This window comes from Vigna radiata, unplaced genomic scaffold (genome assembly GCF_000741045.1).
Source record: "Vigna radiata var. radiata cultivar VC1973A unplaced genomic scaffold, Vradiata_ver6 scaffold_214, whole genome shotgun sequence".
Taxonomy (NCBI): Eukaryota; Viridiplantae; Streptophyta; class Magnoliopsida; order Fabales; family Fabaceae; genus Vigna; species Vigna radiata.
The window spans coordinates 356763-376582 of NW_014541782.1; the positions used below are offsets into that span (position 1 = coordinate 356763).

General features: G+C 30.8%; 2 protein-coding genes across 2 annotated transcripts; both read left to right on the forward strand.

The window, feature by feature from the left end:
* The first annotated feature begins 2162 nt into the window (after positions 1–2162).
* On the forward strand, positions 2163–4733 carry LOC106778122 (probable LRR receptor-like serine/threonine-protein kinase At3g47570). Its single transcript, XM_014666036.1, has 2 exons — positions 2163–4194; positions 4306–4733. Exons 1-2 carry the CDS (start codon positions 2163–2165, stop codon positions 4731–4733), a joined length of 2460 nt encoding a protein of 819 aa, XP_014521522.1.
* A 6898-nt stretch (positions 4734–11631) lies between these two features.
* On the forward strand, positions 11632–16479 carry LOC106778116. Its single transcript, XM_014666031.2, has 7 exons — positions 11632–11992; positions 12203–12271; positions 12403–12573; positions 13020–13190; positions 13541–13750; positions 14907–14995; positions 15456–16479. Exons 1-7 carry the CDS (start codon positions 11905–11907, stop codon positions 16203–16205), a joined length of 1548 nt encoding a protein of 515 aa, XP_014521517.1. The 5' UTR covers positions 11632–11904; the 3' UTR covers positions 16206–16479.
* Positions 16480–19820: the final 3341 nt, after the last annotated feature.

Sequence of the window (19820 nt, forward strand, 5' to 3'; positions counted from 1 at the left end):
AATTGATAAAGTAATTCGTTATAATCAGAATAAATATAAATTATAGAGATTTTGCTTAATAAATATAGTAATAAAATATGTTTAAATTATAAAACTAGGTTATAATATATTATTGTATTTATCAAATCCCTGCATATAAATATTATATGCAAATGGTGCTTTATCTAAAACTAGGTTGGATTGAAAATGGCGTATGTAAAGGGTGCTTGACTAGACTAACAATAATCGGTCTTTTGCGTTGCTTGACTTGACTTGCCACCACTAATGACTTCTAGGCCGTGTTCACATGTGGGTGATTTATTGTTCAAGAGCATTGGCGAGCTAGTGATTGGAAAAAAAACGTTCATTTGCGAGTGTTTGCAAGCGAGGAATTGAAGGTGACACAGAGATTCTTGCACTGTAGCATCACTCGCATATATGCGAAGATCTGGAGGGATGAAGCATGAATTCTCAATAATGCCCCTTTCCATTTCAAAAAATTCCCGTATGCCATTAATGATAAAATCACCGAAGCCATGCCATTACTCATAAAATATAATCCATGCAGTCATGAAGAAGATGAGGTTGGCCCTGTCATGAAGAAGAAGATGATGCAGGTGTGATTGGTGACGAAGACGAAAGCTGCCATGTGGGTGTAGACGAAGCACGAAGCTCCGGTGCCGGTTACAGAACCGCACGTATCCAGCAGCACGAAGCTCAGGTGCCAGTTACAGAACCACACGTATCCAGCAGTGTGAAAATGGGTGGTGTATCTGGATCGCACAAGCATGTATCCGGATACGTCTTCTCTTGTGTGAAAGCTGAAACGTGTATCCGGATACCATTCATTGTATCCGGTTACTTTCATTGTATCCGGTTATGTTACTTCTTCTTCTTCTTCTTCTTCTTACAATTATCTTTAATAATTATCTTTAATTATCTTTAATAATTATTCCAAATTATCTTTAATAATTATCTTTAATAATTATTTTTAATAATTATTCCAAATTATCTTTGATAATTATTTTTAATAATGATTCCAAATTATCTTTAATAATTATTTTTAATAATTATTCCAAATTATCTTTAATAATTATTTTTAATACTACTTTAATACGTAGGGGCATTTTGGTAATCTTTAACTTTTACCAATTAAACAAATTTTTTAAAACTGTCACATCAATCAAATTCTACACTAATTTTCATAAATATCACCCCCAAAATCACTCTCAATTACCTTCAAATCCACTCAAATAAACACACAAAAAAATCACCCTCAAATCCACTCAATCACTCTCCCCCAATCACTCTCCCCCAATTATCCCCAAGTAAACACACCCCTAATGACTTCTAGTTACTTAATAAAAACTAAAAAACAAAAAATAAAAACACAAAAATAAAAATGAAAAGAAATAATTGTATTATAACAAAGTTTTTTATACAACACATACACTTCTCAATTTACATAATTAAGAAAATTAAACAATAAAATTAGGCCGCTTTACTTTGGACCCGTAATAATTAGGTTCTATCTTTCAATTCATGTCAACTTGTTTCGAACTTCAACTTGATTAGACTCAACTCAATCTTTAATCCGAATTAATTCATTTCGATATTCGATCCAAATTGACTCAACTTGATCTTTTGGTCCAAGTCGATTTGACTCAACCTTTAACTTAAGTTAACTCTATTCGATCTTATATCTAGACTTTCTTAACTCGACTTGATCCTCAACCATCTTAATTCGACTTAGATGCATTTTAATTTTAAATTTTAAAAATTTAAAAAATGTCAATCTAAATGCAGTTCAAATCCAAATAAGTAGATTGGACATATAAAATCCAGAAATATAAATTTAAATTTAGGATAAATTTATTTAAATATACTTAAAGTAATATAGATTTAAATTATTATAAATGGAATTTCACAATTTTGAATATTTTTCCCATCATTCCAATAATATAAATAGTAGATGATAATCTAGCAAATGTAGGCTACAGTCATAGTTTAATCCAATACACTACAATGGTAATAAAATCAAAGTGTGGAAGAAGACATTTTGACTTGTTCTTTGATCCAGTGCAATTTCTGTTATGAAACTCTATATAAACCAATCTAAGAATAGAAGTATCATCATACAGATGCAGCCTCCATTACTTGTCCAAATGAATAAATTTTCTGTAATGTTACTTAAATTTTGGCCCATATATATCCCCCTCATTTGTTTCTTGACATTGAAGCCGCAGTACTTTACCCCCAACATCAATGTCTTTGCCTTAGGAGACGAGACTGATCATCTGTCATTGCTCAAATTCAAGGAATCCATATCCACTGATCCATATGGAATGTTGCTACCTTGGAATACTTCTACTCACTTCTGTAATTGGCATGGAATCAGATGCAATCTCACGCTTCAAAGAGTTACAGGCTTGAACTTGCATGGAATCAGATGTTTTGTGGGACAAGTTCCAAGTCTGGGAAAGCTACAAGATCTTCTCCTTTTATCATTTTCTTCAAACAATCTTGGAAACAATTCAACTTATGATTTGGAGTTTCTAAAATCATTGACAAATTGTAGTAAGTTGCACATATTAGGTATATCCGAAAATAAGTTTGGAGGTCATTTACCTGATACCTTGGGAAACTTATCCACTCAGCTCAGTCAACTAATTCTCGGGGATAATCAAATATCAGGAAAAATCCCTGCAGCAATAGGAAATTTTGTTGACTTAACTCTCTTGACTATGTATGATAGCCGCATGGAAGGGATTATCCCAACAACTTTTGGGAAGTTTCGAAAGATGGAAGTGTTAGGCTTAAGGGGAAACGAATTATCGGGAGAGATAGGAGCCTTCATAGGCAACCTTAGTCATCTGTTCTATTTGGAAATGGGAGCAAACATGTTAGAAGGGACTATTCCTCCAAGCATAGGAAATTGCCAGAAGTTACAATACTTAAGCCTTGCACAAAACAACCTTAAAGGAACAATACCTTTGGAGGTTTTTAATCTTTCCTCTCTGACAAACTTACTGGATTTGTCAGAAAATTCATTGAGTGGCTACATACCTAAAGAAGTGGGAAACCTTAAAAATATTGATATTCTAGTTATGTCTAGGAATCATTTGTCTGGTAACATTCCTGGAACTATTGCGGAATGCATAATGTTGGAGTACCTTTTTTTGCAAGGTAACTCTTTGGATGGAATCATACCATTCTCTTTGGCATCACTCAAAGGTCTTCGGAGTCTAGACTTGTCACAAAATCGCTTATCTGGGTCAATTCCATATGTTCTGCAAAACATTTCTTTCTTGGAATATTTCAATGTATCGTATAACATGTTAGAGGGTGAGGTACCAACTGAAGGTGTCTTTCGGAATGCAAGTGAGGTAGTGGTGACTGGAAATAGTAAGCTTTGTGGAGGCATTTCAGAATTGCATCTTCCACCATGCCCTGTCAAAGTTAAGAAACTTGTAAAACACCACAAGTTTAGGCTGATACCAGTGTTAGTTAGCGCGATTGTTTTTCTTCTCATACTGTCAATTATTCTAACTTTCTACTTGATAAGGAAAAGGAGTAAGAAATCATCGTTGGATTCACCAACAATTGCCCAGTTGGCTAAAGTTTCATACCAGAGCTTACACAATGCAACCGATGGTTTCTCAACTACAAACTTGATAGGGTCTGGAAATTTTAGCTCTGTCCATAAAGGAAATCTTGAGTTAGAAGACAAAGTTGTTGCCATAAAGGTCCTAAACCTTCAAAGGAAAGGAGCTCACAAGAGTTTCTCTGCTGAATGCAATGCACTAAAAAATGTTAAACATCGAAATCTGGTTCCAATTTTAACATGTTGTTCCAGCACAGATTACAAAGGTCAAGAATTTAAAGCTCTAATTTTTGAGTACATGAAAAATGGGAGTTTAGAGCAATGGTTGCATCCGAGGACACTAGTTACAGATAATCCAAGAATATTGAAGCTCGACCAAAGATTAAATGTCATGATTGATGTTGCTTCAGCATTGCATTATCTTCATCATGAACGTGAGCAATCTATCATTCATTGTGATTTAAAGCCAAAGAATGTCCTTTTTGATGATGACATTATCGCCCATATGAGTGATTTTGGCATAGCAAGACTTCTGTCAACCATCAACAATACCACTTCTAAGAAATCAAGTACACTAGGCATAAAAGGGACCATTGGCTATGCTCCTCCAGGCACGTTCTAAACTCTTGAATAAGCATTTCTTTAAATTCACCTATCTTTGAGCAAAACTATTACAAATTCTCGAATTAAAAATTATTAACAAATTTTATTATTTATTTTAGAGTATGGAATGGGTTCTGAGGTGTCTATGAATGGAGATGTGTATAGCTTTGGGATTCTTATGCTGGAAATGCTTACTGGAAGAAGGCCTACTGCTGAAATCTTTCAAGATGGTCAAAATTTGCATAACTTTGTAGCAAATTCATTTCCTGAAAATCTCTTACAAATATTGGATCCATTGCTTGTAGTAAAAGAAGCAGAAATAAGCACAAAAGAAGAAATTCAGAATCTTACTCCAACTACAGAAGTGTGCTTAGTTTCACTGTTCCATATTGGACTTGCTTGTGTAAAGGAATCACCCAAAGAAAGGATCAGTATGGTGGATGTTACTAGAGAGCTGAGTAAAATCAAAAGAGCCTTTATTTCTGGTAAGGTAAATAGAAATTATGAACTATCAAACCTGACTTTATATTCCATTATGAACCTTTAACAAGTAATTGTGCTCGGTTAATACAATTTAAAAAAGGATTAGAAGAAGTTTGACTAGATTGAAATGTAGATTCATTTAAGTTTGTGCAATAGAAGCCAAGAACATCGAGTTCAATAGCATCCATGGTTCATGATTTGTGTGGTTTGCTTTATGGGATAAGAATGTAAAAAAAGAGCAAATCAAGAACATGAAAATACAAAAGAGGAAAAAGATGAAGAACATGCTTCCTCTTTTAGAGAAAGATATGTTCACACTTGATTTTGGAAAACTTAATATAAGATTCATGAAAAGAGATGCATACCTTTGAAGAACTCTCAACAATTGAGTGAGAACATACACTAGTTATGGAATAGGAATAATCTATTGTGTGGTTGCTGCATATACAATTCTAAACAAGGCACTTGCCATGGAATAGGAAGAGTCTACTGGTTGTTTGGTTTATACAGATACCTGTCCAAACAAGGCTCTTATTGTTAAGAATCATCCTTACATCCAAACATTTTTAAAAAGGACTAACAAGTGTATTAAAACTTTAATAGACTTGAGAACATGTTAAAGAAAATTTTTGTAATATTATTTGATATTATTTTATCCATTCCTCTTATGAGTCTTCCTCCATGGTATTAAAACTTTAATTGAAAGAAATGTAAAACATCTTCCACATTTTTACTTGCAAATAGAGTTGAGGACATGTTAGAGAGAAATTTTGTGATATCCTTTGATAATCTTTTATTTATTCCTTTTACGAGTCTTCATAGTATTAAAACTTTAATTGAAAGAAATAAAAAATATCTTCAAACATTTTTACTTACAAATAGATTTCAGGACATGAGAGAAATTTTGTAATATTCTTTGATAATCTTTTATTCATTCCTCTTATGAATCTTCCTCCATAGTATTGATATTATCTTTTAAGCTTTCTTTCTTTATTTATCCTCACTTTTTCTCTTGTAGTAACTTCATCCTCTTATAAAATAGGTTTTCCTTTATTTAAAATTTCATCACATAGAAATGAGCAAGATGAAAACATGTTAAGACAAGATCATATAAGAAAACCTTGTTTTGAAGTTTAATAAAAGTGTTTATCAAATAAACCGTTTAGGATAAATACGCTAAACATTATATGTATAAACGATATCTTAAACGTTGAACGTTACTTAAACAAACTATGCCTAAATGCTTATACACGTATAATGCCTAAACGTTTAAGAAAGTCTAACGTTTTTAATGCATGTACGAAATAATATTCTATTGTATGTTGTGTTGTACTCTCTTTTTTTTGTGCATATCAATACGGTACAAAAATTTATTCAAAAGTTCTACATCGGATCAGAAGAACATTAAGGAGTAGGAAGATATTCTAGGAATGTTTCATTTATTCCTTATGTCTGTCTCATCCATACAAGTACCATAGTTGCCTCTGCAAGAAGCAACATAGCATCTGATCTCGTACCAAAAGGCTACATCCCTACACGAAAGTCAATGCTTTGAGTAACAATTTTTTTTAAAGAAACCTATATAAAGAGGACTGCATGAAGAGAAGAAAACAACAAGATTTATTATTTCTCACTCTTACGCTGTCGTTTTTCTCTCAAACTTACATCATCTAAACTTTCTCTTTGAAAAAGAAAAGTTTCTTTACAAGTTTTCATAAATTCATTGTATTGAAATGTATCCTCTGTATAAGAGTAAACATATGTACTTGTACTTAAAGAAACACTTTGTTATTTTGTATATTCAAAAAGTGAGTTAAAACACTTATTGGTTTAACTTAGTGGAGTTAAACGTTCGAATCAATTGGACTAGTATTATACTAGGAGTGGCGAAACTCTTCTAACTAGTTGGGTTAGTTTAAAAAACCAGGAGTGGTTAAACTTGTTTGTAATCTTTGAAAGATTAGTGGAATCTCTTAAGAGTGCTTAAGGGAAAACTTGACGTAGCTTAGTTTGAAGTGAACCAGTATAAAAATAAGTCTTCTTTCTTACTTTCATTTTAAAACGCATTCCGAACGCTTTTGAAAATACTTAAGTGTTATTTCTAAATTGTCTAACACCTAAAAAAGCGTCTAACACTTATTTGTGAAAAAGTTTTAAACTCTATTCAAAACCCCCTTTCTAAAATTTTACCTATGTTTCAGAGCACGATGCCTTGGTCTTTTATATCAATTTGTTCATGACTCAATGTTACAAAATCTTCCCTTGAAGAACTCAATCCAACAAGTGACATCAAAGCTCTTTGGTTAAGAGAGTTTTCTTTTTCTTGCTTGAATTCTTATATTTAGTTATAATTTTATTGTTACGAGACAAATGCAAGATCTTATTAGAAACCTATATGCCTTTAAATCAAGGAGTAACAAATTGTAGTTATTGAAAAATATTGAAAATCTCTTTAGTTAAGGAACACTTTAATGAATGTCATCGTATTAACTTGATGATGATGATGATGATGTGTTAAGATTATTACTATTGTTAGCTTTACGTGTTCTTTGAAAACATTTCAGGTTTTCATGATTAAATTTATCTCTTGTGGTGATATTTCTTTTGAAAAGACGAAGTCTAACTAAGATAGAAACATTATACGATAGGATCATTATATTGATTAAACGATATCTTTTACTTATTAGACAATGTAAGATAAAGTTTTTCCTTAAGTCTTCTTTGATTTTTAGATTAATTTTTAAGCTTTTATAAATAATGTATGAAGTATCCAAAATTTGGAAATGTTACATGTTTTGTACTTAACTTTTTTTTTAACACTTAATTAAAATAATAAGATATTAGACTTTTTCTCTAACAATAATATATTTGAATAATATAAGATCATAAAAGCTTATATACACAAAGAAGGAAAGTAGTTTTGAGTCAATTTCATACTTAATTTACATATCTAATGCACTTAATAGTGAGACTAGGGATGGCAAAAAAATCCGCGCCCGCGGATATCCGCGGATAAAATCCGTGACGGATAGTTGATACCCGCGGATATTTACTATCCGAAACCCGCAGATAGCGGATATTAAAATATCCGCTTATAAACGGGTCGGATGCGGGTATTATACTATCCGTACCCGCAGATATCTGCTACCCGCAAAAAATAAAAATAAAAATTTAATTTTTATATTATTAAATTAAATTTAATTAAAATTAACATTAATTCATATTTTACAAGGTTAAATTTAATTAAAATTGTATTATATGAAATATACCCATTGAAATTAATTGTCATTTATTGACAATTAACATGTATTAATAGCTTAGATTGCCTTACTCTTTACAAAAAATATATTGTACTGATTATTGATTATTGGGCTTTAATGTCTAAAAATATACTGTACTAATTAATAGATCATATTGTGTTTTCTTTTCACAAAATATACGATATTAATTATTTATTATACGATATTAATTATTTATTATTGGATTTGATTGCCTAAAAATATATTGTACTAATTAATAGGTCAGATGGTCTTTACTCTTCACAAAATATAGATATTAATTATTTATTATACGATATTAATTATTTATTATTGGATTTGATTGCCTAAAAATATACTGTACTAATGGTTAATCAATGGGCTTGCCTGCCATAGGCTCTATAAATATACAATTGATGTCTAGGTACAATCTTCCTCTTCTATCCTAATAAAATATAGATCTTTTTATATTTTGAGTGTCGGAGTATCTTCTGCCGTCAACAACCCATCGGAGTGGATGTCATTCTCAAGAAGGATTGAAGATCAAAAGAGAACAAAGCAAAGAAGGACGACTGACCATCGAACCAATTTAACCCAAACAAAAATTAAATTTTAATTTATATTTAATTTAATTTATATTATATTTTATATATTTTTTTGTAATTCTATTTAAATTTTATTTTAATAATTTATAAGAATATATTTTTTTTAAATAATTTCGGATATCCGCGGATATCCGCGGATTTTAAAATATCCGCGGATTTTTTTTAGGCGGATATCGGGCGGGTAGCGGGTCGGGTTTCGGGTACAGTTTTATCCGACGGGTCGGGTTCGGGTATCACACTATCCGACCCGAACCCGACCCGTTGCCATCCCTAAGTGAGACTGAGATAATTTGTTCCCATCTAGAACCACTAGACTTTGTATTAGTGAAAAAGGATCTGATGATAACAAATATGAATGAAATTTATTAAATGTTTTGCATGTTAGTATTATATGCTACGAACTCTCTAACATGTTCTACAATGTTTTAGCATCATCATATCTTCTAATGGTTATTTAATACATGCAAATATGATTTATCTGTGTGTTCAAATTTGTATCTTGTTCATAAATACTCACACTAAAAAGTTAAAAACACAAGGTACTTTTTCTATATAACTATATATATAAAGTTTCTATGTATTGCAATTTGCTTAAAAATAACAGGTAACTTCCAACTCAATACATTTTTCATGTAAGGAAATATCTTCACTGTTTAAAAATTATACTTAAAATGAAATAATCCATCATAAACGAAAGTTATATTTGAATATTATATTATATATAAATAAGAAATGTTTCTTTATTTATCCAAATGAAGTGAAACCTTCTATACATGGTGCTGATTGTCAATCTCAAACAAAATCAAGTTATGAAACACAAAAAGTCATCCTTGAATATTACACCAAGAAAAAATAATCAAATTTGTGAAGTATATAAGAATCTCAAAACCATTCACTAAAAAACATATGAAGAAAGCATAAGTAGTAGAGTTTTACACTTGAGAGTGAATTTTTTAAGTGAAAAGTTTATAAATATAAAACCTTTGCATTCTTTATTTTGTGGAGGTAACAACTTGTGAAAATTCTTACTACATCATCTATCTAGAGTTAACTTTGTTATCTGCTTATATGTGTTCTTATAAGTTTGTAGTGAAAACTAAAAATATTAAATTCTCAGTCTTATATATAAAGAAATTTAGAAGGAATAAGCAAGAATAATGAATATACTTTGTAATTAAGTGTTTGTCTAGTGGTGGAACCTATGAATTTCTACCTCTATTGTTTGTCTGGTGGTGATTGTCAGTGTTATCCAAGAATTTTATAAATTATTGCGGTGCTAATTAGACAATCTATTTGATTGTGGAAAACAATCTTATACTCTATTCTACCTCTTCTAGAATTAGTTCATAATTTGATTTATAAAAATAATTGATAAATCTCCATTTGGTGTTATGATAAAAAATATTAGAAAATATCCCATTGAAAAAAAGTTTGTTATAAAGAAAACCTAATTTTTGTAATAATAAGAACAAACTACAAGTTAGTGATGTCAAAATAGGTTAGAACTCGTGGGTCAATTTGGCCCACTACGGGTTCAGACTGAGTTGGATTTGAAAAGAATAAATTTTTTTATACGGGTCAATTTTCAACCCGGTTAACTTAGAACCCAGTTCACCCGAGTTGAACCCATGGTGAGTCGGGTTGGCACCCACCTAGTTTAATTTAATTATTTATTATTTTATGTTTCAATTTATTAGTTAACATTTTTTTATTATGTTGTAAATGAGAATAAAGAAAAAAATGTTTCAAGAGTGCAAAATATTATAAATTTACCTATTCAAGACTCTAATCTTATAAATGGATAAGTGATACAAAAATTATCAATATTACAAACTTATTTATTCGTTTATTGTGTTTGCTTTTGGATTCCAATTGAGTTGTATGTTAATTTTTTTTTTTTATTTTGAATTGTTTTGAATTTAACATCATTTTAGAGTGAAATTATTTAAATTTGAATCACAAAAAAATTGTAATTTTTTTAATTTAAAAAAACTTTTAATTAAGTGAGGTAGTAAGTAAACTCATTTAGCTCACTAACCCGTAGTGGATCGGACCAGATTCAAATTTTTTTTATTAATAAATAAATCGAATTAGATTGACTCATTAAATGACCAACCCGTGGTGAACCTGACCGAGTGAACTAGCCAGAAATACTACTATAAACTAAGATTAACATTTGTAAATAATCATGTAGTTGATTTAAATAATATTGAATTTTATTATCTTAAACGAGATATTGGATTTGAAAATGACTATTGTAACAATAGTATATATTCAACTAAATTTATTTTATATACATTATTTAAAATAATTATTATAACAATTAAAATGTTTATCATCTATAATTATATCACATGTAAAAAAAACCATACGGTTCTAACTAAATTTAAATTTTTTATTGGTGAGAAACTGGAGACAAATTAACTTTCGGAGACAAAGGTTCAATAAATTGCCGCATTGACATAATAATAATATTCAAATCTTAATCAAATGAATAAAACTTTTTAAAGAAAATATAGAAATATTAAAATAATAAATTTGTACTCAATAAAATAGAGAAATCCAAATGATCAAGAGAAAAAGGAAAAGAAAGGTGATTTTGATTGGAAGGATAAAAAATATAAATGAAGATAGAATTAAAACACGAAGTTTGATTAGGGGGGAAATGATTTTAGAAATATAGAATTCGATATTAATTTTTGTTTACATATTTTTACTTAAAATAGTAAAAAAAACACTATACTTGTACTCAAATAAATCAAAATTCCATTTCATTATTATTATTTATTTATTTCTACTATGTCAACATTTTCATCCAAAGTTATTTCTATTTTATGGAAGGGTAATGATACATAGACAATATTTTTTGACAACATTTGAACATCAATCATACGTGTTATTGTGTGATTGGTTCAAATAACACAATGACACTACCATAAATCAATCACACAATGACAGGTATGATAATGTTTAAATATTGTCAAAAAATGTTGTCTAAGTATCTTTATCCTTTATTGAACAAAGAAATCAGAAGAGGATGAGAGGGAAGGAAAGGAGTTAGGTGCGCAAAAAGCTTTCCCTTCCGTCATCGTACCATCCATGCTCTCCTCGAAAATCTCACTTTCCGCGTAAATGCAAAAACGAAAGTTAAATATTTACCGAAAGAACTTTACTGCGTAAAAGAGAGAGAGAGAGAGTGCGTGTCCCCAACAAGATGAAGCAGTGGTAGTAGCAGAAGAAAAATAACCCACGTCCTTGCTACTTCTACTTTTCTTCTTCTTCTATTGTTGCTGTTTCTCAAACTAACAGCACAACCTATTTCACGTTGTTCGTTCTATTCCTAGCTCCACCTCAGTTCATTCCCAAAATAGCTATGAAAAATCACATTCTCTTCCTGTTCCTTCTAATTGCACTTGCCCCCACTTTCTCTCACCGCTTTCAACCTCACGCTGCTCCTGCAGGTAAACAAAATTGTTCCCCCACTTCTTCCACAGCGTCAATTTGCCATAATTTTAAATGGGTTTGCTAAATTTTTTATCTTTTTTCCTTATGCTATTGAATACCTAACTGGGTGCCTTTTTAGTCGTTCTTTCTTTTTTTCTTTTTGGTTACTTTGATCAAACAATGTTAGCTTCTTTTGTTACTTTAATTTAACAATGTTAATGAATCAGGGCCCTTGATTAAGCATCTGTCTTCAATCATCAAATGGACAAGGTCTACCTCCAAGACGCCACACTCAGGTTGGTGCTATTTCTCTACTGAGATTGAGCACTTTCAAAGGTCACGTGTTTTTGGTGTAACATGCTTATTGTTAAGGTGTTTGTGTGTGTGAATATGAGTAAATGTGATTTGTTAGTTCTTTCTTTTGTAGATGGGAACGTTCTTCAATTTGAAAATGGTTACGTGGTTGAGACTGTGGTCGAAGGGAACGAGATTGGGGTCATCCCTCATAGGATCCGTGTCTCTGAGGAGGATGGTGAACTCTTTGCAGTTGATGCAATTAATAGCAACATTGTTCGGATAACTCCGCCGTTGTCCCAATGTATGGCTGTTTCTCTTCTTGAGTTTATGTAACTTTTGTGAGTAAATTTGATTTATTGGGATATGGCACTTTTGGCATTCATTCCTGGATGTGTCTATTTCTATAATTCTTTTCAATTGGTTCTGGATGTTGCCGGTAAGAATGATGATAAAAGATTGAAAGAGAAAAGGAACACGAGTTTGGTCACTTTCCTGGTTCAAGTTAGCAGAAAATTGATAGTTGGGGTGGGGGAAGAATCTAAGTCTTAGCTTTATATGGTCTATTGTCCAGGGGTTTCACTAAACAGTTTTGGTAAGTGAATGTCATATGACATGTGTTAGGACAGAGGACAACATGTTAATCACAATTTGGGATTGATTGTAAATTTAAATGAGATCTTTCTGGATTGGGCTTACTTCTAGGGATCCTAATTCCTTCTGCTATCTATTTGTGCTACCTGGCTGCAGATAGTAGAGGAAGATTGGTGGCAGGGTCATTTCAGGGATACACTGGTCATGTGGATGGAAAACCAAGTGATGCTCGTTTCAATCATCCCAGAGGCATAACCGTGGATGATAAAGGGAATGTTTATGTTGCTGATACTCAGAATCTTGCTATCAGAAAGATTGGAGATTCTGGTATGTGATAATGAGTTGTAGCTTACAATAATTCAAGATCTGTTTATTAGTCATTACTAACATGATGTTTTGGTAACAGACGATATTAGAATGGAATTTGAACATAAAATGTGTCAATAGAAATGTTGCTAGTACACTGAGATGCAATTGTGGAATTCTTTTTACTAGAACCTACTAAAACTGTTTGACATAAGAATTCCCCAGCCCAGTATCATGACATAATGCTAATTCCTTCATTCAAACACTGCTGCCAGTGGTGATGGGATCATAATGTATTGGGAGAATTGTCACTGAGAATGGTGAAAAAGGATACGATTACTTTGTTGTTGATCTTTGTGAGTAATTTTTAGGTGTGACGACCATTGCTGGAGGAAAATCAAATGTCGCAGGGTACAGAGATGGGCCTAGTGAGGATGCTAAGTTCTCAAATGATTTTGATGTAGTATATGTTCGACCCACCTGTTCCTTGTTGGTCATTGATAGAGGAAATGCTGCTCTTCGGCAAATCTCTCTTGACCAGGAAGACTGTGATTATCAATCTAATTCAATTTCCAGTACAGGTTTATATTCTTACCCTGTTGTTTATTCAGACTCTGTAAATATCCTTGTATTTTTTACTAGATAATCTAGTTTCCTCAAATAGCATATTCTTTCATCCAGTGATTCTAATACCTAAACTTTGGGGATTGATTCTGTTTGTCTTGTATACAAATATACCACTGTACAACTTATTCATGTAAATCAATCAATAAGATACAACATATTCAAATTCAAGTTGGTGTTAAAGCTCTCTGATTCAACATTAGTCTCTTTGTTGAATAGTGCCTCCACCATCGGCCCAGAAATATTGTAGGTTTATGTTTGATATGTATTATAGTCGAATACAATAATTTCTGCTGATATAAGATGCAAACACTGCTGCTTTTTCCTTTATCCTCAAGCATGCAGTGATAAGACATGAAAGTTTTGAATGCTTTATGCTTCACTGAAGAACCAAAACTTCTAGTCGCTGCAACATGTGATTTAGATGTTAAAGTTGTGTTTTTGAATTTGAATATCACCTGCGAACTGGGGAAAAAAAGGAAATCAGGATTAAAGGCATCAAATGTAGTTGAGATGAAAGAAAATAGAAAAAATTATATGTTGGCTGCATCAGTATTTGTCACTATGGTGAATACTGCGAACATTATTGGCTCTATAGTTTCAGCTTAGACTGTTTACTCGCATATCTCTCATGGCATATTTAGTTAAGCTGGGAATTGGGAGGGTAGCTTTGGATGCATCTCGATTTGAAATGTTAGCCTTGTCTTGTACAATTCTATTTTCAAATTTAAGGGAACATGTTAGGTTTCCGGGAAACATCTCATACCCTCATGAACTAGATTTGTGAGGCAGACGCATGAAATGATGTCACTTCATGTGGATTTAGTTCATCCAACTGATGTATTTGTCCAGATCTGGTCTTAAATCCCTTGGCTATGGTCCATAAATGCAACGGAAAAGGCCAGTTGGACAAGATTTTTTGGCAGTTCTGGTTTATGGTTTATCAGAAGATTGTTCTTTAATGTGTTGGTGTTACTGGAAAATCTGAATTAGCTGTATTTAGCATGGAAGTGAAGCAATGAGGAAATCTGTCTGATGATTTGATTGCATTCCTTATACTCTATATCTCCATTTAACTTCTGATTTTAGTCTATGTTGTGGGTTTTCCTGCAGATATCCTTACAGTTGTTGGTGCTGTTATAGTTGGATATGCTACATGTATGCTTCAGCAGGGATTCGGATCCTCTTTCTTCTCAAAAACAGTATGTTCTCGTAACAGAATTTGTTAAAACAGAAATTTCAGAATTGTGACATTTTGCCTGTTGTAGCTGCCCAAAATTTTGTCTTTTGGACCATGTTATGCCTTGTGAGTTGCAAAAGAGAGGACTTTTCCTTTGTACCAAAAATATTTGAACAGGAAACAATTCAGGCAACAAATAAAATGTTGTCTCTATTGCTTCTGGTATAACTCTTTAAAATAGAAAATAAAGTGAAATCAAGGTAACATTTTTGTAATTATTTGAAAAAAGGGGAAATAAAAATTGAAAATATTTTCTCCAATCAAGGAGACCCTAAATTCTGTATTTTTGCTAGAAAATGCTAATTTTCCTTGGGCTTTAGTATGCATATTTTAAATGTTATGTGGTGCTGTTCATTCTAAGAAAATATTTCACGTTCACCCTTGCTAATTGGCTAATTAATTACACTGCACAAATGCTGCAGAGACCGTCAGAAAGAGAGTTTAAAGGACCAGCAAGCAATGAGAAACACATGCCAATCCTGGAGAGCAGTAAAGAGGAGCCGGGATGGCCGTCTTTTGGACAGCTCATTGTTGATCTTTCTAAGCTTTCCCTTGAAGCATTAGCTGGTGCATTCACTCAATTCATACCTTCACATTTCAGACCTGGCATCTCCAAGAGAGGCTTAACACCGCTGAAAGATCGTCTTGTAATGCCTGAAGATGAAGCACAGCCTCCATTGATCAACAGGCAAAATGCTCAAGGGCATACACCTCTTACCAAAAATCAGCTGCCATCGCAGCTCCACACTCCTCTTAGTGATGGTCGGATGGCATCACATGTTCATACTTCTGTTATCGATAATCGACTGGCACCAAATGTCCATACTCCAAGCACAGCAGAGAAATATTCAGAAATGAAGCCCCCCAAGATAAAATCAGGCAGTTTCAAGGACCCTTCTCTGTCAAGCAAGCACAGATCATCAAAACGACCGGATTATGCCGAGTTCTATGGATCTACTGAGATTCCTCCATATACCAAATCTAAGAGCCAGAAAGAAAGGCCGAGACATAGGCAACGAGAAAAGAGTGGAGAATTTGTTATGGGGACAGTTGGAACTGAGGCTAAAGCTGTTGAAACAAGGGCTGTTGATCATAATAATCCAAAGTTTGACCATTACAGTATGAGGACTAAGTATGCTTCTGAGGAGACCTTCCGATTCAACTCCAAGTAAAAAAGTTTTGTATGATTTATTTTTACTAGTATTCTGTTCTCCATTGGACCATTATATTGAATATCTGCACCTCCATCTGTTTTAAGTTTGTCTATACTTGAAGCTGTATTATAAGAAAACACTATTTGCTTAGTAAATCATGCGGGTGGGAGGATTAATTTTGACCCATTTGCTGAACAATGTGAAAAAATTAGCATCCCCACAAAGTTGTTCAGTTTCAAGGAGATTGCTCCCTTTTAACATTGTAGATGATCAAATTACAGTGTGTTTGGTATTTTCTGCAGTCCATTTCGTACACAGGCTTATACAGCGATCCATCTCATTGGGAACTCAATCAACCAATTCATCTGCATTTCTACTGACAATGAGGGTATGCTGTCTTCAGATAAATGAGCTTCACTAAGAAAAGGTGCCAAAACATTTTGTTGCTTATGAAGTTAAATCCTAAATAAATCTTCAAAAGCATAGAGTTGTGAAATTTTAGTTCTGTCGAATGTTAAAATAGTATAAATATATGCAGATAAATTATTTTGACTAAGTTACATTATTGTTTTCAAAATATTTTATCATATATAAATCTTATAATTTAGTCAAATATCATAATCTTTAAAAAATTAATATTGTGTAAAAGTATAAACATCTAGATTGTAGAATACTGTTATTGAGCATGCTAACATGAAACATCAAGCATATCAAGTTAGCACAAAATATTTAACAGGCAATTTCATGTCTGGAGTTTAATGAGAGATAACAGAACAAACCCTTATTGTTGTGCTTCAAATGCAAGGAATTTGTAATTAATTTACTCTCTTATGTTTAATTTGAACTCTAATGTTTTATAGTTTTTTTCTTTTAAGTTTTAAATTGGCAAAAAAAATAATAATTTAGCAACATTGTAATTAATGTAGTAAATTGAAAATAAGTTGTTAGTGTTGAGTTGTTCAACAAGCATAAATATTTTCTTTTAACAAAGGAGACATATTTTCTTTTAAAGCATTTCATCTTTCATATATTCTTTACTGAGACTCTGGCAAAAATAATTGATCGGTATTACACTATAGTTAATTATATTATATTATACTAAAAAAAACTGATCTACTTTTATTACAAGTTCAGTATACTATTTTCTAGTTTAGTTTTTAAAAACTGAATTTATAACATTTTCGGTTCAATTAAACTGTATCTACTATTTCCTTTTCTCTAATTCTCGTTCAACAGACTCATTAAAAAAACGTTATTTAATAATAAAATATTAATAAAAGAAACCATTCATATAAAAAATTAATAATAGATTTATAAAGACAAAATCTTTTTATCACAAATTTTTATATTGTTTTATCAATAAAAATATATTACTTTTTAAATAATATTATTTTAAGAAATAAAAGTAAAATATTTTTTTAATTTAATTTTATTAAATGATTAAGTAATAGAAATCATAAAAGAAAAAAATAATACTTTAAATATATTCCATTCTTTAACGTATTATTAAATATGTAAAATATGTTAAAAAAAACTTTTAATGATATTAAAATGTGTGTAAGCGTACATACTAAAATAACTATTTATTTTAAAAATCAACTTACTTTAAAATAAATATCAATATTATTATTTTTAAAAGATAGTACTTTACATACTAAAATTATATATATTTTTAATTAAATTTTATTAAATGACTATATAATGAAATATCATAAAAAAAAATAGTAATATAGAAAAAATAGTTAATATTATAGAAATATCAAAGATAAAAAAATTAACAAAGATTAAGAGTAATTTTTCTAGTATTATCTTTCATTATATTATAATAATTAATAAATATTAGTATAATTTTTACATAATAAAATATAAATAATAAATAATTGATTAATAAAACAATTTTGAAACAACAAAATAAATATAAATAAAAAATTATTTTAAAATAAAATAAGTAGATAAAAAGATAAAATAATTTATATACACATACAAAACAAAAAATATAAATACAAAATTTTAAAAAATAAATATAAAAGTAAAATAATGTTCATAACGAAATAAATATAAATAAATAAAATAAAATAAATAAAAAATAAAATAAAATAATTTCATACACATATAATAATAAAAGAAATATAAATATAATAGAAAATAATAATATCAAATGTTTAAAAAATTAATTTGTAAGACAATTATGGATAAAATAAAATAAATATTAAAATAATTTTTTAGTATTTTTTTCTAATATTATAGTAAAAATCAAAGTTAAATTAAAAAAAAAAACTTTCTTATTTTAATAATAACAATAAATAGATATGGAAAGAGAAAATTGCAGAAGTTAATAAATATCCAGTTGTTAATCATTCTTAAAGGAGAGATTAACTAAATACTGGAAACAAAATTGAAAGTTATAATTATAATAAAAATGGTTTAAGATAGAAAACACCTTTCTTGAAGTCACAAAAGATGAAATACACACTCCTTGAAATCTCCAAAGGATGAACACATTCTTTAGGTCCCAGAAATGATGAAGATACCTTTCTTAAGTCACACAAGAGATGAAGAAACACCTTTTGAAACACACAAAAGATGAACAACTTCACTTAAAAACAATGACAACACTTAATTACTCAAGATCACACTTGGTGAAAGTTATTGCTCTACCTACACTAGGTTTTTAAAGCTTTTTCACATAGATTTATAACACAACTCTTATATTTTTAAACTAAAGCCTACCACTTTATTTATAGAGTTTATTTTCAAAATTAGGTTATGAAGATGAAAAGTCAAGTTACAATTACAACAAGTAATCTACCATTGTAAGCAATACTTGATTATTACTGATAATTAATTATCAAAAAATTTCTCTCTACAATAATTTGTTATCATAAGTGATAATCAATTATCATTGTATGATTTTGAAAATATTTTTCTGAAGTGGTTTAATTTTGTTGTTTTTGACTCTAGAGACTTCTGACCTTCTATTTTCATTATCCTATTATGATACACAAATTACATAACTTTAACAACTAAACTTTACAAGTATTTAATGTAACTCTTGAATCTAAGCTTTATTTAAGTCTTTAACATTTCTCCATAAATCATCAATTAAGTACTCTATACTTTTCCATAAGTCGTCATGAGAAGAACTTGTAGTTTTGTCCAAAAAATTTGCATGAGAAGGGCTTATAGTTTTGTCCAAACAAAAATTGCATTAAAAGGGTTTGTAGTTTTGTCGAAAAAAAAAATATATGAAGGTTTGCAATTTTTTCTAAAAAAATAGCATGTTGAGTAATAATACTTTTATTTAGTAGTTATTGATGTTAGACTATCCGTATTTAGTATGAATGTCGAGTTACGGCGTGTTGTGCACTTGTGGTGGCCACTACCACTTTGCAAAGTCATTGTCAATGGGTTTCATCCTACCACACTCATAAGGTTAGCCTGTACTGCGTCTTAGGCCATACTGGAAGCATTTAGACTAAGACCTCCTACTACTATCACCACATGTATCAAACTTCCACTAGTAAAAGAAAGGGTTTATACAGCGCACATTATGCCACGGTTCATCAGAAACCGCAGCATAATGCTGCGCGGTGGCACTTTTGTAAATAAATTGAACTTATATGCCGCGGTTCC

Bases quoted from the DNA above. Each gene is read 5' to 3' on its own strand.
- LOC106778122 (XM_014666036.1), top strand. From the start codon at position 2,163: ATGTTACTTAAATTTTGGCCCATATATATCCCCCTCATTTGTTTCTTG. The intron at 4,195-4,305 runs GCACGTTCTAAA...TATTTATTTTAG, and splicing joins CATTGGCTATGCTCCTCCAG to AGTATGGAATGGGTTCTGAG.
- LOC106778116 (XM_014666031.2), top strand. From the start codon at position 11,905: ATGAAAAATCACATTCTCTTCCTGTTCCTTCTAATTGCACTTGCCCCC. The intron at 13,191-13,540 runs GTATGTGATAAT...AGTAATTTTTAG, and splicing joins CAGAAAGATTGGAGATTCTG to GTGTGACGACCATTGCTGGA. The intron at 13,751-14,906 runs GTTTATATTCTT...GTTTTCCTGCAG, and splicing joins TAATTCAATTTCCAGTACAG to ATATCCTTACAGTTGTTGGT.